Source organism: Diabrotica undecimpunctata, chromosome 6, assembly GCF_040954645.1.
Source record: "Diabrotica undecimpunctata isolate CICGRU chromosome 6, icDiaUnde3, whole genome shotgun sequence".
Classification (NCBI taxonomy): domain Eukaryota; kingdom Metazoa; phylum Arthropoda; class Insecta; order Coleoptera; family Chrysomelidae; genus Diabrotica; species Diabrotica undecimpunctata.
Window position 1 is genome coordinate 134985434 of NC_092808.1, and position 21909 is coordinate 135007342.

At 32.0% G+C, this 21909-nt stretch overlaps 3 protein-coding genes across 7 annotated transcripts in view; 2 read left to right on the forward strand and 1 right to left on the reverse strand.

Annotated features, from left to right (window-relative positions):
- Gale (UDP-galactose 4'-epimerase) overlaps positions 1–8773 on the forward strand; it is a 45919-nt gene extending 37146 nt beyond the window's left edge. For all 4 annotated transcript variants that reach the window (XM_072535460.1, XM_072535459.1, XM_072535461.1 and 1 more), the window contains exon 6: positions 1081–8773. In XM_072535460.1, coding sequence (XP_072391561.1) covers positions 1081–1488 — 408 coding nt within the window. In that variant the 3' untranslated portion in view covers positions 1489–8773. The remainder of the gene's footprint in view (positions 1–1080) is intronic.
- An 8103-nt stretch (positions 8774–16876) lies between these two features.
- Positions 16877–17440, reverse strand: Vhl (von Hippel-Lindau protein). Its single transcript, XM_072536390.1, has one exon. It carries the CDS (start codon positions 17438–17440, stop codon positions 16877–16879), a length of 564 nt encoding a protein of 187 aa, XP_072392491.1.
- On the forward strand, positions 17368–20003 carry LOC140443942 (trafficking protein particle complex subunit 2-like protein). 2 transcript variants are annotated; one of them, XM_072535464.1, is made up of 5 exons: positions 17368–17551; positions 17845–18017; positions 18072–18159; positions 18217–18296; positions 19861–20003. In XM_072535464.1, exons 1-5 carry the CDS (start codon positions 17519–17521, stop codon positions 19904–19906), a joined length of 420 nt encoding a protein of 139 aa, XP_072391565.1. In that variant the 5' UTR covers positions 17368–17518; the 3' UTR covers positions 19907–20003. The 2 variants fall into 2 exon arrangements, with proteins under 2 accessions (XP_072391565.1, XP_072391567.1); XM_072535466.1 differs by having other exon boundaries at positions 17845–17986; positions 18119–18159.
- Positions 20004–21909: the final 1906 nt, after the last annotated feature.

Sequence of the window (21909 nt, forward strand, 5' to 3'; positions counted from 1 at the left end):
CACAGATTTAACATAAGAGCAAAATAATTTAATATGACAATCTCATCTCAGAAAACTAAAACAACCAGATGTAAAATAGAAATTGATGACATCAGTATTGAACAAGTAATGGAAATAAAATAACTGAGAATTACAATGTCTAGCTATGGAGACATGGACAAAAAAGTTAGAGATCAAGTACAATAGCAAATAGACTGGCAGGATGCCTTAATAACATTATATTACGAAACAGAGTAACACTGAGATGAAGTCAAGAATTTATAAAGCCATTGTAAGATCAATAATGACATATGCCTCAGAAACAAGACCCGACACAGCCACAACGCAAAGGCTGCTGGAAACTGTAGAGATGAGAGTACTGAGAAGAATTACAAGAAAATACGCTGAGAGATCGAAAGAGAAGTGAACACATTAGAAGAAAATGTTAAGTACAGTGTATAAATGAGTGGACACAAAATAGAAAAAAGAATGGAATAACCACATAAGTTGAATGGAGGAGACCCGTGTCGTCAAAATAGCAAGAGATAAGTCACCAATCGGCAAAAGAAGTATCGGACGACCGCGCAAAAGATGGAGTGACCACCTTCCATAGAGGTATTAATCCGCCAATGAACAAGCAGAATTGCTTATAAAGAGGAAGAAGAACATTTAATGACGAAGAAGAGTCCTGCAAAGATTTAACGTCCCAGAAAATACAAAATCCTTCTTCGCGTTTTAAATATATAATTTATAAACCTCCGTTTTTTAATTTGAAACATGTAATACGAGAAATATATCATTTTCTTCTTTCATTAGCCTTTTAAAGAACAGTTTCGAAGCCGTTTTTCTGCCGTTACATCTGATATACTGAAGTATAGATGCACGTTTTGCGTATGTCGCTTGTCTCGATCGCGTACACATTTTAAGGTGCGACAGTTCACTTGATGGCTTTTTCGATGATTCTGTCTATTCCGTGGCCTAAATAAAATGTTTAGAACATTTGTTCAAGCGACAGTAAAACTGTCCCGTCTTAAATATTATTATTGCTTATTTCAACCTAGGTTATTGCTTATCATTATGTGTATTTTTTTATCTTTTTAGGTAGCCGTAGGTCGCCGTGAAAAACTTCAAGTATTTGGCAACGACTATCCAACTCCAGACGGTACAGGAGTCAGAGACTATATCCACATAACCGATCTCGCCATTGGCCATCTAAAAGCGCTAAATCACATATATTCTGCTAGCTTTAATTCGTGGAAAGCCTACAATCTCGGAACAGGTCGAGGTTACTCTGTCTTAGAAATGATCGAGGCATTCGCCAAAGCATCAGGAAAGCAAATCAAATATGATATCGTAGAAAGAAGAGGCGGGGATATAGCAGAGTGCTACGCAGATGCCACACTAGCCAAAATCGAACTCGGCTGGCAGGCCACCAGGGACGTTATGGCAATGTGCAGGGATACGTGGAATTGGCAAAAGAAAAATCCCAAAGGGTTTCAAACTTCTTGAAAGTTGCTGTTTTTCGTTGTGAAGCGTAGAAAAGATACTGCAAACTTATAGTCGTTAGGAAATACATAACTGAAAGTAGGAAAATTACCACGAGAATAAAATATGTTCCAACTGCAGTGTACTAAAGGTTCGTTCGTATGGATGTTAAATTAACACTTGTGCAGTAGGTCAAAACTACTTATTTTTTGAGAAATGTCTGAGAGTGAATAAATACAGCCAATGAGTGATATATTTCTATCGCATTTTGTAGTATAACTAAATGGAAAATGGAGTACATACTTCAAGCATAATTTATCTTTGCCTCTATCTTAATTCTCAACTGTTAAAATAATACGTTGATAGAACAGAAAAAGTTCCTCAATCTAACTTTTCCAATCTGTAAAATTGTACCCTTAACTATTAACAAATTACCTTCAGATAGAAAAATTCATTGATGTATTTTTCATGTGGATAACTCTTTCAGGCCTAATTTATTGTTACCAGCAGAAAAAAAGTGTATTCAAGTCCAGTGAATTCAAGAAATAACATTTTTTTGCTAAATGTTTTTACTTTCAATGAGTGTCCATTCTAATAGACAATGGATCTAAATAGATCAAAAGTTTCCAAAAAAATTTTGCTAACTTAAAATTATTTGTGGTGGAATTGGGTATACCAATTGCGCCCTTTGACAAAACGTAAATGACATTTAGTGTAAAACACGTGAGTTTTTTCTTTATAGCCAGTGTTTTTACAGCGTGTAGATTCTTTGGGAATTGATCTTTGTAAATTGCTGTGCAGTTGGAAAACCCTCCTTCTTGACACGGTTTCCAAAACTATATTATGTGTGTGCGTGGTTGGGATATTGATTGCGAAACCAATGGTTGCATTCGTCTAATCATATTTGACTTTGATTCTTAAAACAAAAATTAAAATAAGGTCTATTATTATTTGAAATTCATATTATTAATATTTTGAAAACAATTTAACTAGCTACGTTAAAAAATTCTACAGTATACAATTGGTAAACTTTCAAATCATATATTCCTTTTCGTATACAATTTTCTAATAGTATCCAGTGTCGTATCCATGCACCCAAAAAACTATATTAATTTTATATTGCCTCTAAATTGTAAAACTAAACAACCCATCAAAATATGTAAACCTATAAACTTATACATTTCATTCATGTTTGTTTTGCAATCTGTGTTCGGTAAATCATTGCGTGAAGGTCAAGAAACGTACAGAAATAATCTATAGGCAACCACCACTACTTAACTAAAAAATAAAAGGTTCATAAGCTTATGTCCATTTTAGTGGACAAGGGCCCTGGAAGGGATATACCGATTCTTTGTTTTATATTTTTTTGTGGGTATCTTACCAAGATAAGAAATTCTTGGTAAAATAAAGGAGGTTTGGTAAAAAATGTCTTACCAAACCTCCTTTTTGACATGAATTCCAAAACTATATTAATTTTATATTACCTCTCAGAGCAGATTCTTAGTCTAGGTAAACCTAAACAACCTATCAAAATGTGTAAATCTATAATCTTACACATTTCATTCCTGTTTGTTATTCAAATGTAGCAAGTGTCACATCTGTGTTCGATAAATCATTGAGTGAAGATCGAGCAACGTCCAGAAATAATCTCTAGGCAACCACCATTACTTACTGAGAAAGAAAATGTTCAAAGTTTACGTCCATTATAATGGACAAGGGGTCTAAAAGGGATACACCGATTCTTTGTTTTATTTGGGCATCTGTTATTTGCAAATAATATAGACGATGCGCGATGGTTGGTGGATATCTTACCGAAAAGAGTCTAGTTTAACATCTGTATGTATCGAGTTTTATGCGTAATTAAATTGATATCAAAGGTTATTGAAAACGGAATCTATAGCACAAGTATAATGCAGCGCAGAATAATTATTTGGGCAGCAATTTTCATTTCAAATAACTTTAAACAATTATGATTCTTTTATTATTAGAAAAATGATACAAAATGTTTCTTTAATATACAGCAAACACCGATTATGGAGAGGTTTTGCCGCTAAGGTTTTAAGAGCACCTATTTTAACGGCATTGGTTAAGTAAATCGAGGCAATAAAACAGTGCCAGGCGCAAGTTTATCTGAATATCATTCTGAGCTTCACTGACGGCAAATAGAAAGGTTATTTAACCAAAGAAGGCGACAGTATTCTCTACTTTACTGTTAGGAAAACTTTTACATACATTTTTCTTACTGATGTGAATACAAAGAGAAGCTCAGTTCATCTGTTGCTGGAGAAGTTTGCCGTCTTTAACTTTTGCTTATATGTTGTTTTACTTCATTTAGGCAAAAACACTTCTAGACTAGTTTTTTAATATTTACCAATACTACTTCCAGTCGTATGGCCCGTGGGAGAAGTCTGGTGACTAGACGAAAATACGTCATTTGCGCAACCTCCTCATAGTTGGCGTTAGCACTACTTTCTGTGATATATTTTCAGTTCTGTATTTCTAGAAGACATTATACGTTTCAGTTCTACGTCGTAACATTTGAAAAATTACTACTTAAGCATTATCTACTTTATACAAATAAAAATGATATATTATACAAAATAGGAATGTGATTTGTTATACGTTTTTTAAGATATATTTAAATTTACTATTTAGTTTTGCAGGGTATTAGACCATATCTCGTAAGTAATTGTTTGATGTGTTCGAAACGCTTATTGTAAGATTATTTCAAAATAGTGGCCTCTTGGGGGATATTAGAATCATTTAAATGATTCAAAAATACATGGATGATCGTGAAGGTCATCCAATATACGGTGTTTCAGTAACACATTCTAAATGTAATCCTTTGAAACCCCACATTTTTGTTTTTGTTTTTCCCATAACTAAATGATTTTCCGTCTCACGGATCATGTTAGAGCAAAAAACATGCACCGCTGTCGATTTCCAGCATATTTATCAGTCTTGGAGGCGACAGATTTTTGGCATTGCAAAATGGCAAGGTTTGCTTTCCTCGACATTAAAAACATCTTTGGCTTAATAATCCTTAGATAATTTATGCCAATTTTACTTTTCAATCTATAACACAATTGCCAATTTGAAATTTTTTTACTATATCATCTTCAAACAGTATTTTCTTCGTAGAAAACTAACGTAATTTGTGTTTGTTTAAGCCGCTTTGGGCAAGTTTCCTAATCTGAGTGGTACAAAGCATTGTCCAAAACAATTACGGAATCTGTTGTAATTAGCTCTATCATTCGCTCAAAGTATTCCTCAGAAAATCAGCATTCACATCTTTACGAATTTCAATTAAGTCTTTACTTGGATTACTTGATATAAAAAATAAGACAAATAATTATTTGCCACATAATTAGAAATAAACTCCACATTTAGACAGGGTTAAATGATCCTGAACACAAGCTAACCTGCATATCAAAGTAAAGGAATATTCCAAATCAAAAAATGTTTTTTTGTAGTAATTAAATTAGTCGTTTTCAAATTTTGGATTAATTTTAAATAAAAGTGATTTTTCGATCAATCACAATGTATATAATTTTCGCCAATTATATACATTTAATGTTAAATAATACAGTATCACTATTGCGTTTGTTCCTCACATTCCGAACTGTGTGTTTTACTTATTGTTTTAAGTATACCTACATTTGCAACGGACACAGCTTTTCAAATTATGAAAGAAATATTTTACTTCTATCTAATTTTAATCAAAATGTATTTTTATGTTCCTTGTTATGTCTCACTGGACTACATTTATGAATAGTTCATTTAATTCTACTTAAAAATAGTTTTCCCAAAAATGTTCTGATTTGTATAAATGATAAGTTTGAATTGTTTTATAATGTAAATTTGTAAAGTATTTAATTTCTTTAAAATACAAATTTTGTTAAAAATTTATTTCTTGGTAAGGTCTTATCAGCTATATATTGTTGGCAATCATCGTCCAAAGAGAATTGCGGTTTTTTCAAACTTTCCTCTAGTTATGTTCTACTCTGTTTTATAGGGATATTAATGTTTATAGGCCTAAATATATATGGTTGACACAACAGATACACCTTGACACGCGGCACAGTTTAGTCTACTCCTAATGATATATTTTTGACAGACGTTTATTTTTAGGCTAGTATTGAAATAGGTAAAATAAAACATTACATTGCTTTAATTTGCCAAATATATCCATTGCCAATTGCCATTAAGAAATTAATAAATAATTCATATTAATATACAGAAAATGTCTCGACTTTATAATGAAAATTATTATTATTAATGTTCATAGGCCTAAATATACATTGTTGACACAACAGATACATCTTGATGCGCGGCACAGTTTAGTCTACTCCTAGAAATAGATAAAATAAAACATTACATTGCTTTAATTTGCCAAATATTTCCATTGTTTCCTTCTTTTTTTTCCTACTTTATAAATAGGCAAAATGCCTGTTTTACTTCGATTTTTAGCCTCAATTGACGTTGTATGACCATCTTTTTCTCGGTCGTCCCAATGATCTTCTTCCATTTGACGATTTGTCTCTTGCTATTCGTGTCAATTTCCATTGTCCATTGTCAATTGCCATTAAGAAATTAATAAATAATTCATATTAATATACAGAAAATGTCTAACTATAATGAAAATTATTATTAATTTAGAAGATATTTCATCGGGTGGTTCCTTTAACTACCCAACTTAATCTTTCAATTTGTACATCTTATGAGATTGGTAGTGATTATAAATGTAGCGATTCTTCCTGGGATCGTATTACTTATTAGGAGGAATAGCAACCAGGGATGGATTCTTCTCTTCCCTGCGCGAGGAGTGTGCTATAATTTCTATTTCTTTTTGTATTAACTCCTAATCGCTATTTTGGCCAAAGTAAAAGGCATTAAGAGGTTAGGAGATAATTCATCTAAAAAATTCAGAGAATGTCTAACTTTAAAATGAAAATTATTATTAATTTAGAAGATATTTTATCGGATAGTTCCTTTAACGATCCAACTTAACTTCTTTCAATTTGTACATCTTATCACATGCATGGTGATTATGAATGTTGAGATTCTTCCTGGGATCGTAGCACTATTATGAGGGATGGCAACCAGTGATGGATTCTTCTCCAAGAGAGAGAGAAATTTCTTTGCCTCTACAAATAAGTATTACCTCAATAGTTTGTTTATTTTTTCTCTTCTGAGATCTTTGTTGTTTAATGATCTTGGTTATATTAATGTAATATTTATGTTTAATGATTCAAGGGCGTTTGTATATTGTTGGGTTTCTAGATATTTTTTTCGATATTGTTTTTCAAAGCTACTGTTTTCTTTATTTGTGGTAGTTTTTTAATGATTATTCTCTTTACTCTCATAAGTTTAGATTTGTATTCCATCCTCAGCAATCTTTGGTCAATATTGCATAGTGCCGGTTTCGTGTTCTTGTGCTGTGAACGTAGGAGGATACACTTATGTAAGATTTAAGTTAAACTAATTATATGTAAGATTTACAGATACCAACTTAATCTTATTCCTCTTAGCGTGTCTCTTATTTGAATGGCATTACCCGTAAGGCCTATTTTACGATCATAAAACGACATCTCATGTTTACAGTATGACAGATGTTATCGATCACAAAATTTAGGTAGTCTCCAGTCGTAGTTCAGACTTTGAGAGAGTCAGTTTTAAAATGAAAAAAATACTCAATTAATAATACTTGATTACTAGTAAAAAACCGGAATAACTTTTGGTGATAAATCTCTTTTCTTAAAGCATAAGTATCTTTACTTGAGAATGTTCTTTTAACTGCACAGCGGAATTCATAAATCATATGATCTGGAGGTACCTGTTGCCGATGTAAGACAATTCTCTATCTGTCTAAATGTATCTAAATGTAATAAATTAAAAGTATAATATTAACAATATCATTTTTTTTTTTAATTTAAACTTATCTTTAATTACAAATATTTTACAAATACAACTATTTCATAAAAATTGTCCAGAGAGGAACCAGTGTTAAAAATACTATTATCTAGCTATTTATACTATTTATTGTTGTAACATATCTTGTGTGTATATACAATCGACATTTTTAACTTATTGCCTATCATGAAATTGATTTATAAAACTTGGAGTTTTTTCACTGAGTATATTCAAAATGATTTAAGCTGCAATTAAATGTGTGCCTTTTTATGATGATTAATATACTTACTCTAGTAAAATCTACTTTAATATGGTGCTTATGATTATATACTTATGATGTACTTCTTATATTACCTGACTTGTTGGAAACTTTCTTCAAAAATACCCATTAATTTTTTTTGTTTTTCATAGTTTATTCGTATAAAGCTTAAATGTGGCAACAAAACTCACGTAATGTTCGGCTAAAATAGTGCGTAGTTGCCAAGGAACATACATTTATTGTGCATTGTTACATATTTATATTTACAAAAAGTTGTGGAGCCAAGGTAAGGAGGAGAAATGAAGGGATAGTTTCTTAAACTAAAACACAAGCAAATCTAACTAAAAAATTCTTATATATATTATAAACATCTTATTTATAAACTTTACCACCGTAAAATGGTTGTATAACTCTCGCAAGCAGTTGTAGAGTAATTGCTATATATATTTTTTTTCAACTGGATTCTTCCTGTCACTGTGCACTTTTGAGTTTACCTCAGAGCAATTGATGAAATAGTTACAGATCTGCCATTTGCGTCTCTCTTGCAAAATCCTGTCATTATTTCCATGTTTTGTTTTCCTGTTCATGCGTTTTGGTCTGCCTATTCTACCCCATTAATCTGATCACCGATTAATATCACTTTCGAATCGTTGTGCCTTAACCAATTCGTTGGTTTTTGACTCCATTTGATAAGTGATACTATAATAAAAAAGTTGGGATGGGTGGGATTCTGGGAGGCATTGTACACCTTGTCAATTCTTTATATTACCCATTTTTTATATTTGCTTACTTTAGTTTGGACGCCGAAAAATGTTTGTCTAAACCAGTCTAGTTGTTATTTAAGTAACAATCTATCATATTTTACCGACTCACAATATAAATAAATTTCATAATTTTACGATGGGAGTCATCATTAAGATCTAAAACACGCTTATTGCTTCAAATTAAAAGTAGATTTCAGTATATAAATCTAATAATTATGTATTACTCAAGTTTAAATCATTTTGAAACGAAAATTCTTCGACTTGGATCTAATAAATGTTAACTTTGTAAATGATATTTAAAAAATAATGTAGACACATTTCAAAAAATGTCTGGCGTACAAAGTATACAAATATATTATTTTTGTATCAGCAACACGCATTTTTATTTGTGAAATACCATAATCCTTAAAATTACACCAAGTCGAAGTTACTTGGGGGTACCGCGGAAGTTATATATTCCGAACACTATAAAATACGAATGCAGAGTGAATGGACGAAAATAAGAAAATTATAGACAGAAAAAAATGTATAGGTAGAAATTCTTTCACACCAATACCGGAAGAATGGAGAACAAGCGAACTAATTCTACTTCAAAAAAGGAGATAAAAAACAGCCAGAAAACTACAGAGGTATAAAGTTGTTAAATACTACTCTAAAACTTACAACTAAAATTTTACAAGTACTAATAAATCATAGGATCAGTCTAGCAGATGAACAACAGGGTTTTCGTAGTGGAAGATCGTGTACAGATGCAATTTTTGTTACAAAGCAAATTACTGAGAAATCACTAGAGTATAATAGACCAACATTTCTGTCTGATTGACCTAACGAAAGCGTTTGACAAAGTAAGACCCAAAGATATAATCCATCTTCTATATAATAGAGAAGTTCCTCTAAATATTATGAAAACTATCGAAAACATTTACCAAAACAACAAAATGGAAGTCAGAATAGATGGGCAACTTACATAACCTATAGAAATAGGCAGCGGAATAAGACAAGGGGACTCACTGAGCCCTATGCTCTTTAATTTAATCATGGATGAAATCATCAAAAAGGTTAACAAAGGAAGAGGATACAGAATGGGAAACAAGGAAATAAAAATACTCTGTTACGCAGACGACGCAATATTGATAGCCCAAGATGAAGATAGTCTGCAAAGACTGTTTCACAGATTTAACATAAGAGCAAAGGAATTTAATATGACAATCTCATCTCAGAAAACTAAAACAATAGTAATCAGCAAATAATCAACGAGATGTAAAATAGAAATTGATGGCATCAGTATTGAACAAGTAATGGAAATAAAATACTTTGAAATTACACTGTCCAGCTATGGAGACCTGGACAAAGAAGTGAGAGATCAAGTACAAAAAGCAAATAGACTGACAGGATGCCTTAATAATACTACACTCATGGACAAAAATATCGAATATTTTTTCAATTTTTTTTTTGTAGTCACTATTATTTCAAAATAATTTTAGATTACTGATAATACTCATAAAGTAGGCTGACGTACTTAACTGGTTTGCAATTTTTTGATGTTTATTTTGACGTTTATTCAGTTGTGAGTGTCATTCGTACATTTACAATCATACATATAGTACAAATCATACTAATTCGGTTATTTTTAGTTTAATTTATTAAGTTTAATTAAATATTGTTTTGATTTAACTAAGTTTAAAACAAGTATCCCACCAATTCGGCACTGCGATGAATTCCAAGTAGCACATATTGTAATTTTGTACGAGGAAGGATATGCACAAAAATGTATCGCACGACGGCTCAGCAGAACTGTATCTATAGTTTCAAATACTATAAAAAGGTACCGCGAAACAGGAAATTTTGTACGAAGGCCTGGTCAAGGACGCCCAAGGTGCACCACCGCAATTGATGGCCGTTTTTTGGTTCTTAATTCTACACGAAATCGTTCATTGACATCGATGCACCTCAGAAATATGCTATTTAATGTTAGACAAGTTAATGTGAGTTCACAAACAGTTAGACGAAGATCAAAAGGAGCAAACTTAAAGCCCAGACGCCTCGCCAAAGTTCCACGTCTTCTCCAAAACAATAAAGCTCGTCGTTTGGAATTTGCAAAAACACATATTTAGTGGAATATCGACAACTGGAAAAACGTTCTTTTCACTGATGGTCAAAACTAAGTCTACAGAAGAGTTGGAGAACGATTCGCCAGCTGCAGTCTCGTCCAGACCGTTAGTTTTGGAGTTGATTGCATAATTCTTTGGGAAGGTATTAGTTGGGAGGTACGTACCGCACTTGTGGAAGTGATTGGACGGATGACTGGTGATTCTTACGTTTTAAACATTCTGCAAGATCATGTTTTGTCATATGTTGGATACATTGGATATGAAAGATTCACGTTAATGCACGATAATGCTCGACCACATGCCGCTGCCGTAGTGAGTAATTATCTTGATGAGGTTCAAATTCGAAGATTGAATTGGCCACCGTCTAGCCCGGATTTAAATCCAATAGAGCACGTGTGGGATCACCTCAAACGCAGCATATGACAAAGAAATCCCGTTCCAAATACGATAGAGCAGCTTCGGCTTGCTGCACAGGATGAATGGAATGCAATTTCCCAAGGATATGTCCAAAATTTACTTGCAAGCATGCTGAGAAAGATGCAATCAGTAATATGAGCTAGAGGGGGGAATACTCGTTACTGATCATGCACTTCTTTCAGTTTAAACCAGTTGTTTAGGCAATTTAAATTATCGTTTAAGTTTAGAGTAAAATAACCTTATTTACCTAATATTAAACATTAATTTTTTTCACAATTTTCTCCGCATAAAAACTTAAAATTGTTCATTAAACATTGTTAAAATAAACTCTATTTTATAATAAACGACTTGCTTGACCAGAATTTATTTTGAAAAAACAAAAATTTGAAAATTCCAAAATATTCGATATTTTTGTCCATGAGTGCATATGTCGAAACAGAAACATTAACACTGAGATGAAGTCAAGAATTTATAAAGCCAGTGTAAGACCAATAATGACATATGACTCAGAAACAAGACCCGATACCCCACAACACAAAGGCTACTGTAAACGGCAGAGATGAGAGTACTGAGAAGAATTACAGGAAATACGCAGAGAGATCGAAAGAGAAGTGAAGACATTAGAAGAAAATGTAACGTACAGTGTATAAATGAATAGACACAAAATAGAAAAAATAATGGAATACGAGATGTCACCAATCGGCAGAAGTATCGGACGACCGCGCAAAAGTTGGAGTGACAACCTTCCTTAGAGGTATTAATCCGCCAATGAACAAGAATTGCTTATAAAGAGAAAGAAGAAGAAGAATTCTTTCACTAAGACAATCGGATGTATTTAAAGTGTATTTGCTACAAGGAGACATAGGAGATCGTTATCAAAGACGCTTTAATCAATATCTGCAACAATCTATTAAACTAGATATAAATGATGAATGGAATAATTTGAAAAATCAGCTTATAAGCAGTGGTGAAACACATCGCTATACAGACTCAGAACTTAGCCGATATGATTATACAGAATTTTTTTGTGTTAAAGTTTTAAGAAATGGCGAGAGTACGTGAATTAATAAAGCTAAACTTTAGTTTTTGGTTGGAAAATACATGAGCGATTTTGGGGTTTTTCAAATCTGAAAAGTCAAGATACTGTTGAGATATCGACCTGTATTTTGGAACAAAATAATCCTATTTTAAAAAATTCGCCGGAGAAAATAACTGCCCAAACTTACGACGGTTCTGCTGTAATGCGTGGACAGTTACAGAAATTTAATGTTAAAATCCGAGAAATGAACAAAAATACACATTGTATATTATATTGTTACGAGCATTAATAATTTAAAAACGGTGGAATTTTCAGTCTATAGCGATAAAAACTGTATATGAAAATTAAGCAAGCATTCTGGAATGTTCTGAAAATATTGACTACGGTAATCCTAAAATCCACAGTTCGATCCATCGGGTTTGTCAAATGGTTTAATGATCATGTATTCCAGTACGGGTTTGATTCCTGTTACAAAATAATGCTACATGTTGACGCATTATTTAACCAACTACACAAAATTTAAACGAACTTTGTGAAATTTCAATATGGTATTGAGAGTTTTGTCATGATGTAACAAGTCCCAATGGAGAAACATTGTATCAACCAGCACAAGCTCAAAGTTTGATAATTAGCAGTACTTAATTTCCTCATAAACAGATCCATAAGGGAACTTATGGCAAAATTCCAGGCAGAATGAATTGCCATCAAATTTATATTGATTTCAAAGAGATGAGCCTCCTCTATCCAATACAGGCGTTCCTAGAGAGGAATAAATTGTGACTTTTCAATCATCACTTTTTAGTCATTGCCACTGTGAAGCAAAAATTAGCAATGTAAGTAAACTGGGCAGCGAAGCAAATCTAATAGCGAATAAAAATAGAATAGAGCAGGAATCAAATAAAGATGATAATCTACTATATGTGGAACAATATACTCAAAACGGCAGAGCAGATAATAGGAAAACAGAAAATTAGGAAAATAGCAGAGTTCTCGTACTATGTTCCCTAGTAGTCCAAAGTAATGATGTAAGTGCCGAAATAATGAACAGATTAAGCAAAGGAAACGGCACATTCCTCCTCCTAAGTGCCTTCTATGTTGAGGTTGGCGATCAATATGGCAAATTTCTCTCTATTCTGGGCTTGATGAATTAATTCATTTCCTCTTGTGTGGGTCCAATCTCTGATGTTTCGTAGCCAGGATTTTTTCTTTCGTCCTATGCCCCTTTTACCTTCAATCTTGCCTTCTAATATTACCTAAAGCTGCTCAAATTCCCTATGGCGCATTATGTGTTCTAGATATGACGTCTTTCTAATTTTGATAGTATTGACCAGATGAGGGCATGTGTTCTCTCAGTACTTCTTAATTCGTAGTTCTGCTGGTCCAGCTTATTCTTAGCACTCGGCGGTACATCCACATTTCAAATGAATTTAATTTGTTGACGTCATACTGTTTTAATGTGCAGGTCTCACAGCCATATAGTAATAGAGACCACACATAACACTTTAGTGTTCTCAATCTTATTGAGACTGATAGCTTGGGGTTACAGAGCATTTTACGCATATTCATGCGGCATATTAAGCAAATAAAAACTGCTAATTTCTAAAATACTAGGGCCGAATTCGAAGATGCAATTATACAAAACACTAACAAGCTGAAGAAAGAGGAAGATATCCTGAGAAGTGTTAAAAGAAAAGTGTTCAGAAAGATTTCTGGGCCCGGGAGCAGAATGGGGGTTCCAGAATTTGTATGAACTTTGAGCTTGAGTTAATTAAACACGCCGATGTAGTAAAGTGTGTTAACTCTCATAGAATTCGTTGGTTTCGCCTCTTACTCCAAATGAGCAATGGAAGAAATAAAAAAATCACCGAATGGAGGTCGGCCGAAAAGAGACCTTCAGGAAACCTATACTGTTTTATCAGTGGCATATGGGGGAGTTTTTCTGCGGTTCTCATCCAATTTGTGAACCAAGTCAGGTAAGCCCACGTATTGGTAAGCACTTCCTCATCAGTCTACTTACCAATCCGATATATACAGCGGGATATCAATCTCAATTTCACTTCTCCCTCTGTTATGGCCGCCCACAGCTTCTACTCGGTCGTGCTAATCCCACAGAATTAGAGACCACGACTAAGTACGGCGAACCTCTACCAAGGTACAAGTTATGGATAGATAATAGCACTTTAGCGTGCGCGTCATGTCAACCTTACTCGATTTATTTTTACCTTTTCTTAAAATCCCTTTTCCTCAAATTCAATACAAATTTTTTTTACGCTAAGAGGAACCTTTGTACCATGTTTCAAGACTGATGGATTTTATTTTTCAAAAAGCATAAGCAGATGACACGATATCCTGACCCCACACTCAATTGAATTCTTTCTTACACAAACAAGTGAGTTTCAAGCCTCTAGAATGTTTCTTTCAAGAAAACGGAACAGCACAAGAATATATGAGAAGAAGATGGATCAGTTTGGACATCATTGATGTCTGTGGCTATCAGCTTTTTTAATCTTAAAAAGCATAAACTTTTAAATGCTCTAATTGCGACCCTGGCGTAAAAGTAATTAGACAATCATTTTTGTGAGTGTTTATCATTGTCGGCAATAAATATTACTATGTGTGTGTGTGTGTGTGTTTTATTGGCACTGGTTTTGACAACCAACTGGCCAGTCAATTTGTTTTGAGTTCTCTCTTTACACAAGATATTGTTAGTATTTAAATTTAAAACTATTGTATTGACAGTTACGACATGGAATGTTAGAAACTTACTTACTAGTTTACTCTGTTTTTGCTGTTTTATTTTATATTATATTATATATATATATATATATATATATATATATATATATATATATATATATATTATATTACTGAATTTATAATTATTAATGAGATATTTGTTATTTAGTGAATTTATTTAGTAGGTGAGTGAATTAAATAAAATTTGTTTAACTACATATGTGTACTTCACATAATTCCTGAACCCACAGAAAAACGTGAAAATATGTTGATTTAATCATATTAAATTATCAAAGCATAAGGTAAACTATTAAAAAAACCTTAATGATTCCTAAAAGTAAGCAATTGGGTAAAAAAAAACAAAATTAATAGATCAAATATTTTATGAAAATTATTGAAAACAATTTCAAATGTGTGTAAAAGAAAAACAATTATTTTTAAGAAAAATAAATACAGTATGCAAGATAATAATTGTTTACTTCACAAAAAAATAATAATAAACATCTAAATAAATTTTAAACAATTTAATATTTAACATTAACTTATATTAAAGGATCCTAATATAATAGGACAAATCCTAAAAAAGATTACTAATATAATAAATCAGTTGTTACTAGCAGATCGTTAGAAAACAGCTAGTGATTTATATCAATAAAAATATTTTTGGTAAAATTACTTCGAATTTCCATCCCCAATTTCAGTCTAAACCTTCTGAATTTTCTGATTATTATTTCTAAAAATACTTTTATCATCACAAGACCTTAAATTTATATTTAATTTTCTATGTATATTTTAGTTAAATCTGTGTCTTTCAGTAAATAGTAATTATGTATTTGAAATGAAAATATTTCCCTTTTAACGAAAAACTTCAAATTATCATAGAAAGTGAAAAATATGGTAATAGCGCACGAAAGTTACAGAGGAGTTGGAAAAACACAAGTTAATGATATTCTCTAGAATAAACATAAAAAAATTTTGAACAAGGAGATGTTAATGCAGATCAAAAACGAAAATTTCCATATTGGGACCACTAATATAGAATAAACTTTGATAATTATTTGAAAAATGAATGATTTTAAGGCTTCAAATGGTTGAATTGATAGCTTCAGTATGGAAAAGTCTCACCTGTGACATAAAAAAATGTTTTCAAAAGGCTCGATTTATGGAAACAACCCAAGAAAATGAGGATTCAAGATTATGATATTCTACTCATTCAGTTATCCCCTCTCTTAAGAATATGCCAGAAAATCCATGTTCGGAAAAATATATATCAATTGATTCAGAAGTCTTAACAGACAACCCAAGGCTTGATTTGAAGAAAATAAAGTCCAAGATAAAGAAATGCTGTGTTCATCATTGGATAAGAGTAAAGTTTGTTAAAAACCAAGATATTCATAATTTTTTACGGATCCAGAGCAATGATTTGGCCACCGACATTTCCCACATTTTAATGAAACATGAGACCAAAATAAAAAAGTTGAAGCAAATTTCTATTGAACAATATTTTAACAAAGTATAATCTTTAGTTACAATCATATTACTATAAGGAGGACTACCATATTGAGGAGTTTTATTGTATATACCTATTATGTAATAGCAAAGCATAAAACATGTGAAAATGCATTAAAAGCACACAAATATATTATATATCCGAAAAACTTGATTGCTATTAGTCTTTCTCTAATACTGGCAAAGTAGTGTCGTTCAAATAACTTTAATACACTATATAATTTATAAAATAGTTAAATTAATAGATAGTTTAGTTAAAAATTATAATTTCAAAATGAAAAATTTTTAATGACACAAACTATCTTGTTTTTATTAAGTTGAGTAATATAACAAGACAGTTTTGTGAGTAGTAGTTCAAAAGTAAACTATTATTAGAGGTCATAGAATGCAGTGTTTGCACTCTGGCTGCCTATTATTTTCTTCAATATTATTCAAGGACTCAACATACCTAAATGCCTTGTGTGACTTATTATTTTACATAATTATTTTACAGCATCTTTTATTAGTAGTTTATATAATTTAAAACAAATGACCAACTTAGTATATTTTAAATGTAATTTTGAAAAACTACCATTACCAAAAGTTTTAGAGTTCACTCAAACTATGCGTTTATTAGATTGTAGCCTTGTTACAATAAGTCTTTTAAATTCAAAATACATTTTTACTAAGAACTGCTGTTAAAAGTATATAGTAAATTGTTCCTCAATTTAATAACCCTTTTTAAATCATCAATCAACACTCTAGGTAATTCTAAAACTTCAGCTTCTTTACAACTTTTCAGTGTATTCCTAACAGCTAATAGTGCAGAATATTTTAAACTATACATGGGAACTGTAATGTATGCTGGAATTCTAGCTTTATCTATTGGAAATACTCTATCAGGATGCACTTTAAAATATTCTCTTAAAGTCTTTGGAAAAAATACAAATTCTTTTTCTATATGAAGTCTATCCTTTGTATGGTAATCAAATGCCACCCAAGGATGAGAGTTATAGGTATTTACATCAAGAAAATTGTCTTTATTCAACTTTCTATACCTAATATATTTTCCACTATAATTTATCCAGACTATGTCCACATCCCTATCTGTAGTATTTATGAATCTTACAAAGGCACTAGTTCCTGTATTTCCCGATCTGTGATTTTCTTCAGCTATATAAAATCTCTCATCTTCATAATTGTTTTCTTCTTCAAACTGTCCCGCCTCTACAGGCACTTCCACACTCATCCTGCTGCGCCGTGTCAGTTCTGAGTGTTGGATAACGTGTAGGTAGACCTTTAGTTTTGCACTGTTTACTAAGTAGAAATGGCTGTGTGTGCAGCAATAATTGGAAAAGATGTAAGTTTTTAGATTATGTTTTTTAAATTTACAACTCGATTAATAAACAATGGCTATTTGAATTAATTATAAAAAAAATGTTTACTGCACAAATTTTGTTATTCTACTTGTCTTTCTTATTTACACTTTTTTAATGTTTACTTGACAATTGCACTAATGGCATGACATGAGATAGTTCTTCTTTTTACTAACTGGTTTTGTGGTTTTACATCATGCAGCATGCTAGATATTCAGTTAGCTGGTTAATAAGTGAGAAGGGTGACGACAAATGTATAGTTATATATTTTTTGCAGAATTCACCGAAATTTTTTGCCACCATAAATCCAGATGAAGAATTACACTTTCAGTACAAAGTTCTCTCATCTCTAGACGTTGTCGAAGAAAAATTAAACTCTGGATTAAAGAGCGGAGCGGATATGAGAGAACTATATTTAGGTATGCTGCTCTCACTGGAAACACATAAAATGTGTGTATATCTTATAGTAAATTATGGATTTTCTTTAATTAATTAATCTTTTAGCTATGGGTATGTAACAAACACAAAAATTAAGTTTATTATTGTTATAGACTCGACCAATATGGCTATAAGAGATAATGAAATAAGATCAGTAAGTACATTGGATTTAAAGGAAAATTCAAATTTACTTAATGTTCTACATTTTTAGATGTTCAGAAAAATACATTCAGAATACGCTGACATCGTCAGCAATCCGTTTTATATACCAGGAGAACCAATTTCTTCTAAGTAAGTAAAACATTGTTCAAATAACACTAATTAAAATTTATTTTTACTCATGTTCGGTAAATTGCTAGCCACTACATTTTCTACTATTCACATTTAATAAATCTGTAGTCTTATACAACTGGAAATAAATCTGTTGAACAATTTTTGGACAACAAGACTTGCTAGAATATCTGTTCGCTCCAAAATTTCATAGGCACAGCTCAGGAACGATATGGGTCTGAAGTTCTTTGGTTTGCAATTGAAATTTTTAAATTCCTTGGATAGATTACCACAATGGATAATTTTTTAAAACAATTTACTTGTTTTTTATCTTTGATTGCCGATTTTTGCAAATGCCGAATGGTACAAATTTAAAACTGGTGAATGAAGTAAGGTACTTTGGGTAATATTAGCGTCGAGGCTTACTTGGAACCCGCAGAACGAATAATTAAGAGAGCAGTAACTAGGTTAATGGTAGCCATTCACACGCTTAGAAAAATGTGGAGTTTTAAACCAGACGTGTTATATTGGATTTGTACTATTCCGTGAAGTATATTTCGTGCGAAAAGGTAAAAACCGCCGAGGAAAATGGAAGGGGTCAAGTCGGGACAAGTATTGAGTATAAACTCAGTAAAGAAACATAACGTAATGGTGAATTAGAAGATAGGAAAATTTTAAGAGATATTTTTAGAGTTAATTGCCTGATAGGAAAACTGGCCAACTCTGTGAATTGTGTATTTGTAGAATTTTCAAAGACAAAACAGCTTGTCAGACAGAGGGTGTGATGTCTTCACCAACGTTTAGAGACACAAATCGAAGAATTGAGTTATATTTCAAAAAAAGTAGGGTAGATATCACGATAATAGCAATTTTGAACAATATTAAAGAATCCGGTGAACAGTTCATGCTTCGTATTAATATTACCAAGACAAAATTAATGGTGATTACTAGAAAACAGGACAAAACGCTCTCAGAGTCAATGAGAGTATAATTGATCGCGTCACGAGGTTTACTTATCTCGGACATATATTAAATGAGGAATGGGATTGTGATAAAGAAGTAAAAGAGCGGATCGGCCGTGCCAAAACATTTTTTAAAATTAAGAATCGAAGCCTTCGAGCTGTGGATCCCCAGTGGGTTGCTGCGTATTCCATGGACTACTTACCTTACAAACGACGGAGAAAGTTTTGAGAAGGAATGGCGTAGAAAGACAATTTTTAAATTATTAAAACATCGTAAAATATCTTACCTGGGATTGTTGAAGGGACCCCGATATTCGATACCAAAACCAATATTAGAAGAAAAAATTGAGGGAAAACTCGGGCCTGGTAGGAGACAACATTCCTAATAAGGCATGTAATGGACTTGTGGGGAATACCAGAGGCCGCTACTATATTTAAACAGGCCAAACAGGTATATACATGGCATATACAGTTATAATGACTATTTATTATTTTATATCAGATATTATTACATCCCTTATTGTTTTTCTTACGCTACGCCTCTGGATTAAAGAAAGCTATTGAATGTTGTACCATGTGTATGTATTCTATGAATAGGTTAATTATTCTTTTTTATTTTTCAGGGCGTTTACTTCAAATATTAAGAGTATAATGACTGGTACCGTTTAAGTTATTTATATGTTAAGTGAATTATAATAATTTTTATTAAATCATTTCCAATGTGATGTATAACTAAAGTTGAATATAAATATATATGTTTAAAAAATACGGTCTTTTTTAAAAAGTAACACTGTGTTGTTATATCTTGGAAGAGGGGTAAGGGTGGACTTGGAAGGGTAAAAGATAATGACATGAATAAAGATAAAAACAAAAATCATAAACAAAACAGGTTTGACTGGTTCCAAATTATTAGGACAAAAATATCTTTATAAAATAATTTTTTAAGCATATACGATTGTGTTGAATTTGAACAAGACCAAAACAATTCTATTTTAAAATATGAAGTTCTTTACTCTTTTTCTTATAAAAAAATCTCTGAAGCGAATATTATTTTCCGTACATGATCGCTGCGCATATAAACATCATCAAATAAAATTATACAGAAATTACTGTATTCTGTTTATAGCTCCAGCATAGACGTCAAAAATAACTGATAAAATTAATTCCCACGAACGGATATGGCGCAAGTGCCACCCAAAATCAATTTTCACCTCACAATTGCAAACAACTGCAAACTCACATATCCTGTGGGTGAAAGTTTGAGGGTCCAAAAACAGTGAATAGTAAAACCACATACGATAATGCTGAAAATTTTGGGGGTTCAAAACCAGTGATTTGTAAAAAAACAGCACCAAAAAAGTGTAATTAACTCTAAAAAAAAACTTTTTATTGTTCGGACGTTAGATAATGGAAGAAAAACGGTACATGGATATAAAGAAAAAAAAGAAAAGCAACGAAAGATGATAATTTCTAGAGATTGTAAACCTAATAAAAAATATGACCCGGAATTTCAAGCATACCTATGCCTAAAAATTGTTCATACCTGAGTAACCTTATATTGTACAACGGCATTCTAAAAGCTTTAAAAAATGATAATTTACGATTAATACGTTATGAAATTAAAGGCCAATCTATTTCTGGTATTTCCGATGAAACTTACGTAGGACGTAGGGCATCACAAACAAATTGCAATCGTGTTTCAATACATCCCTTCTAAGTAGGCAGTATAGCCAGGAAAGAGATTAATTTCGTTAAAACGGTTGATGATCACTGAGGTCAAAATAATTTTTAATGCTACTACAATATATACTATAAATAATTGTCTTGAAACACAGGGTGTTTTGTGGAAGGACATTGAAAGTATTTGTTTAGACCATGTCAGATAATTTTACTGGAGTGCAGTAAACAAGAAAAAAGTCAATTTATCTTATAATTCCATTGACATCATGGTAGAACAGTGGGTCGAGTAAATCTGGGGTAGGCATTCTGCCCTATCAACCATTCTCTTGATATCTCAGGATCTCATCTTTGGGGTACGGAGAGTCAGAATTACATCTAACTCATTTCTTACATCTTTATTGATGACACACTATTTACAACTTATAGTTAATGATTTACATCGTACATAGTTGAAGATATAACACGATTTACTTGGATATTCATGGTGATATCATTGACTACGCATCTCTCGTCAAAGTACCGACCGACTAAACTACATTACGATTATTAAGCGACGCGATATTTTTCTGTTTACCTTTTTCTAACATCAGGATTCTATTGCACATCAACTCGTTACTAGGCCAAGTATTTTGATAAAACTGCTGAATCTACAAGGTTAACTTAAAGGATAGCGAAAGTGTTTTCAAACAAGACATGCATGTTATCCAATACGTGTGCCCTAGATTTCTATTGAAAAACAATTATTTATTGCAATAGAATATTTTTGTTACTTCTAATATTTTTGGATTACTGTATTTATCTCAGTATTTTTAAGATATGTCTTTTATACTACTTTAATACTACAACATGGTCACTGTCTGTACCTTACTCTTGGGAGTCTAGAGTATTATATATCTAAAGTATAATATGTCTATGCTGACAAATAATGATGCCTAGCCTCTCAATTGTTAATTAAAACTGTACGATAAACATGGCAGCTGCGCATGTGCTCG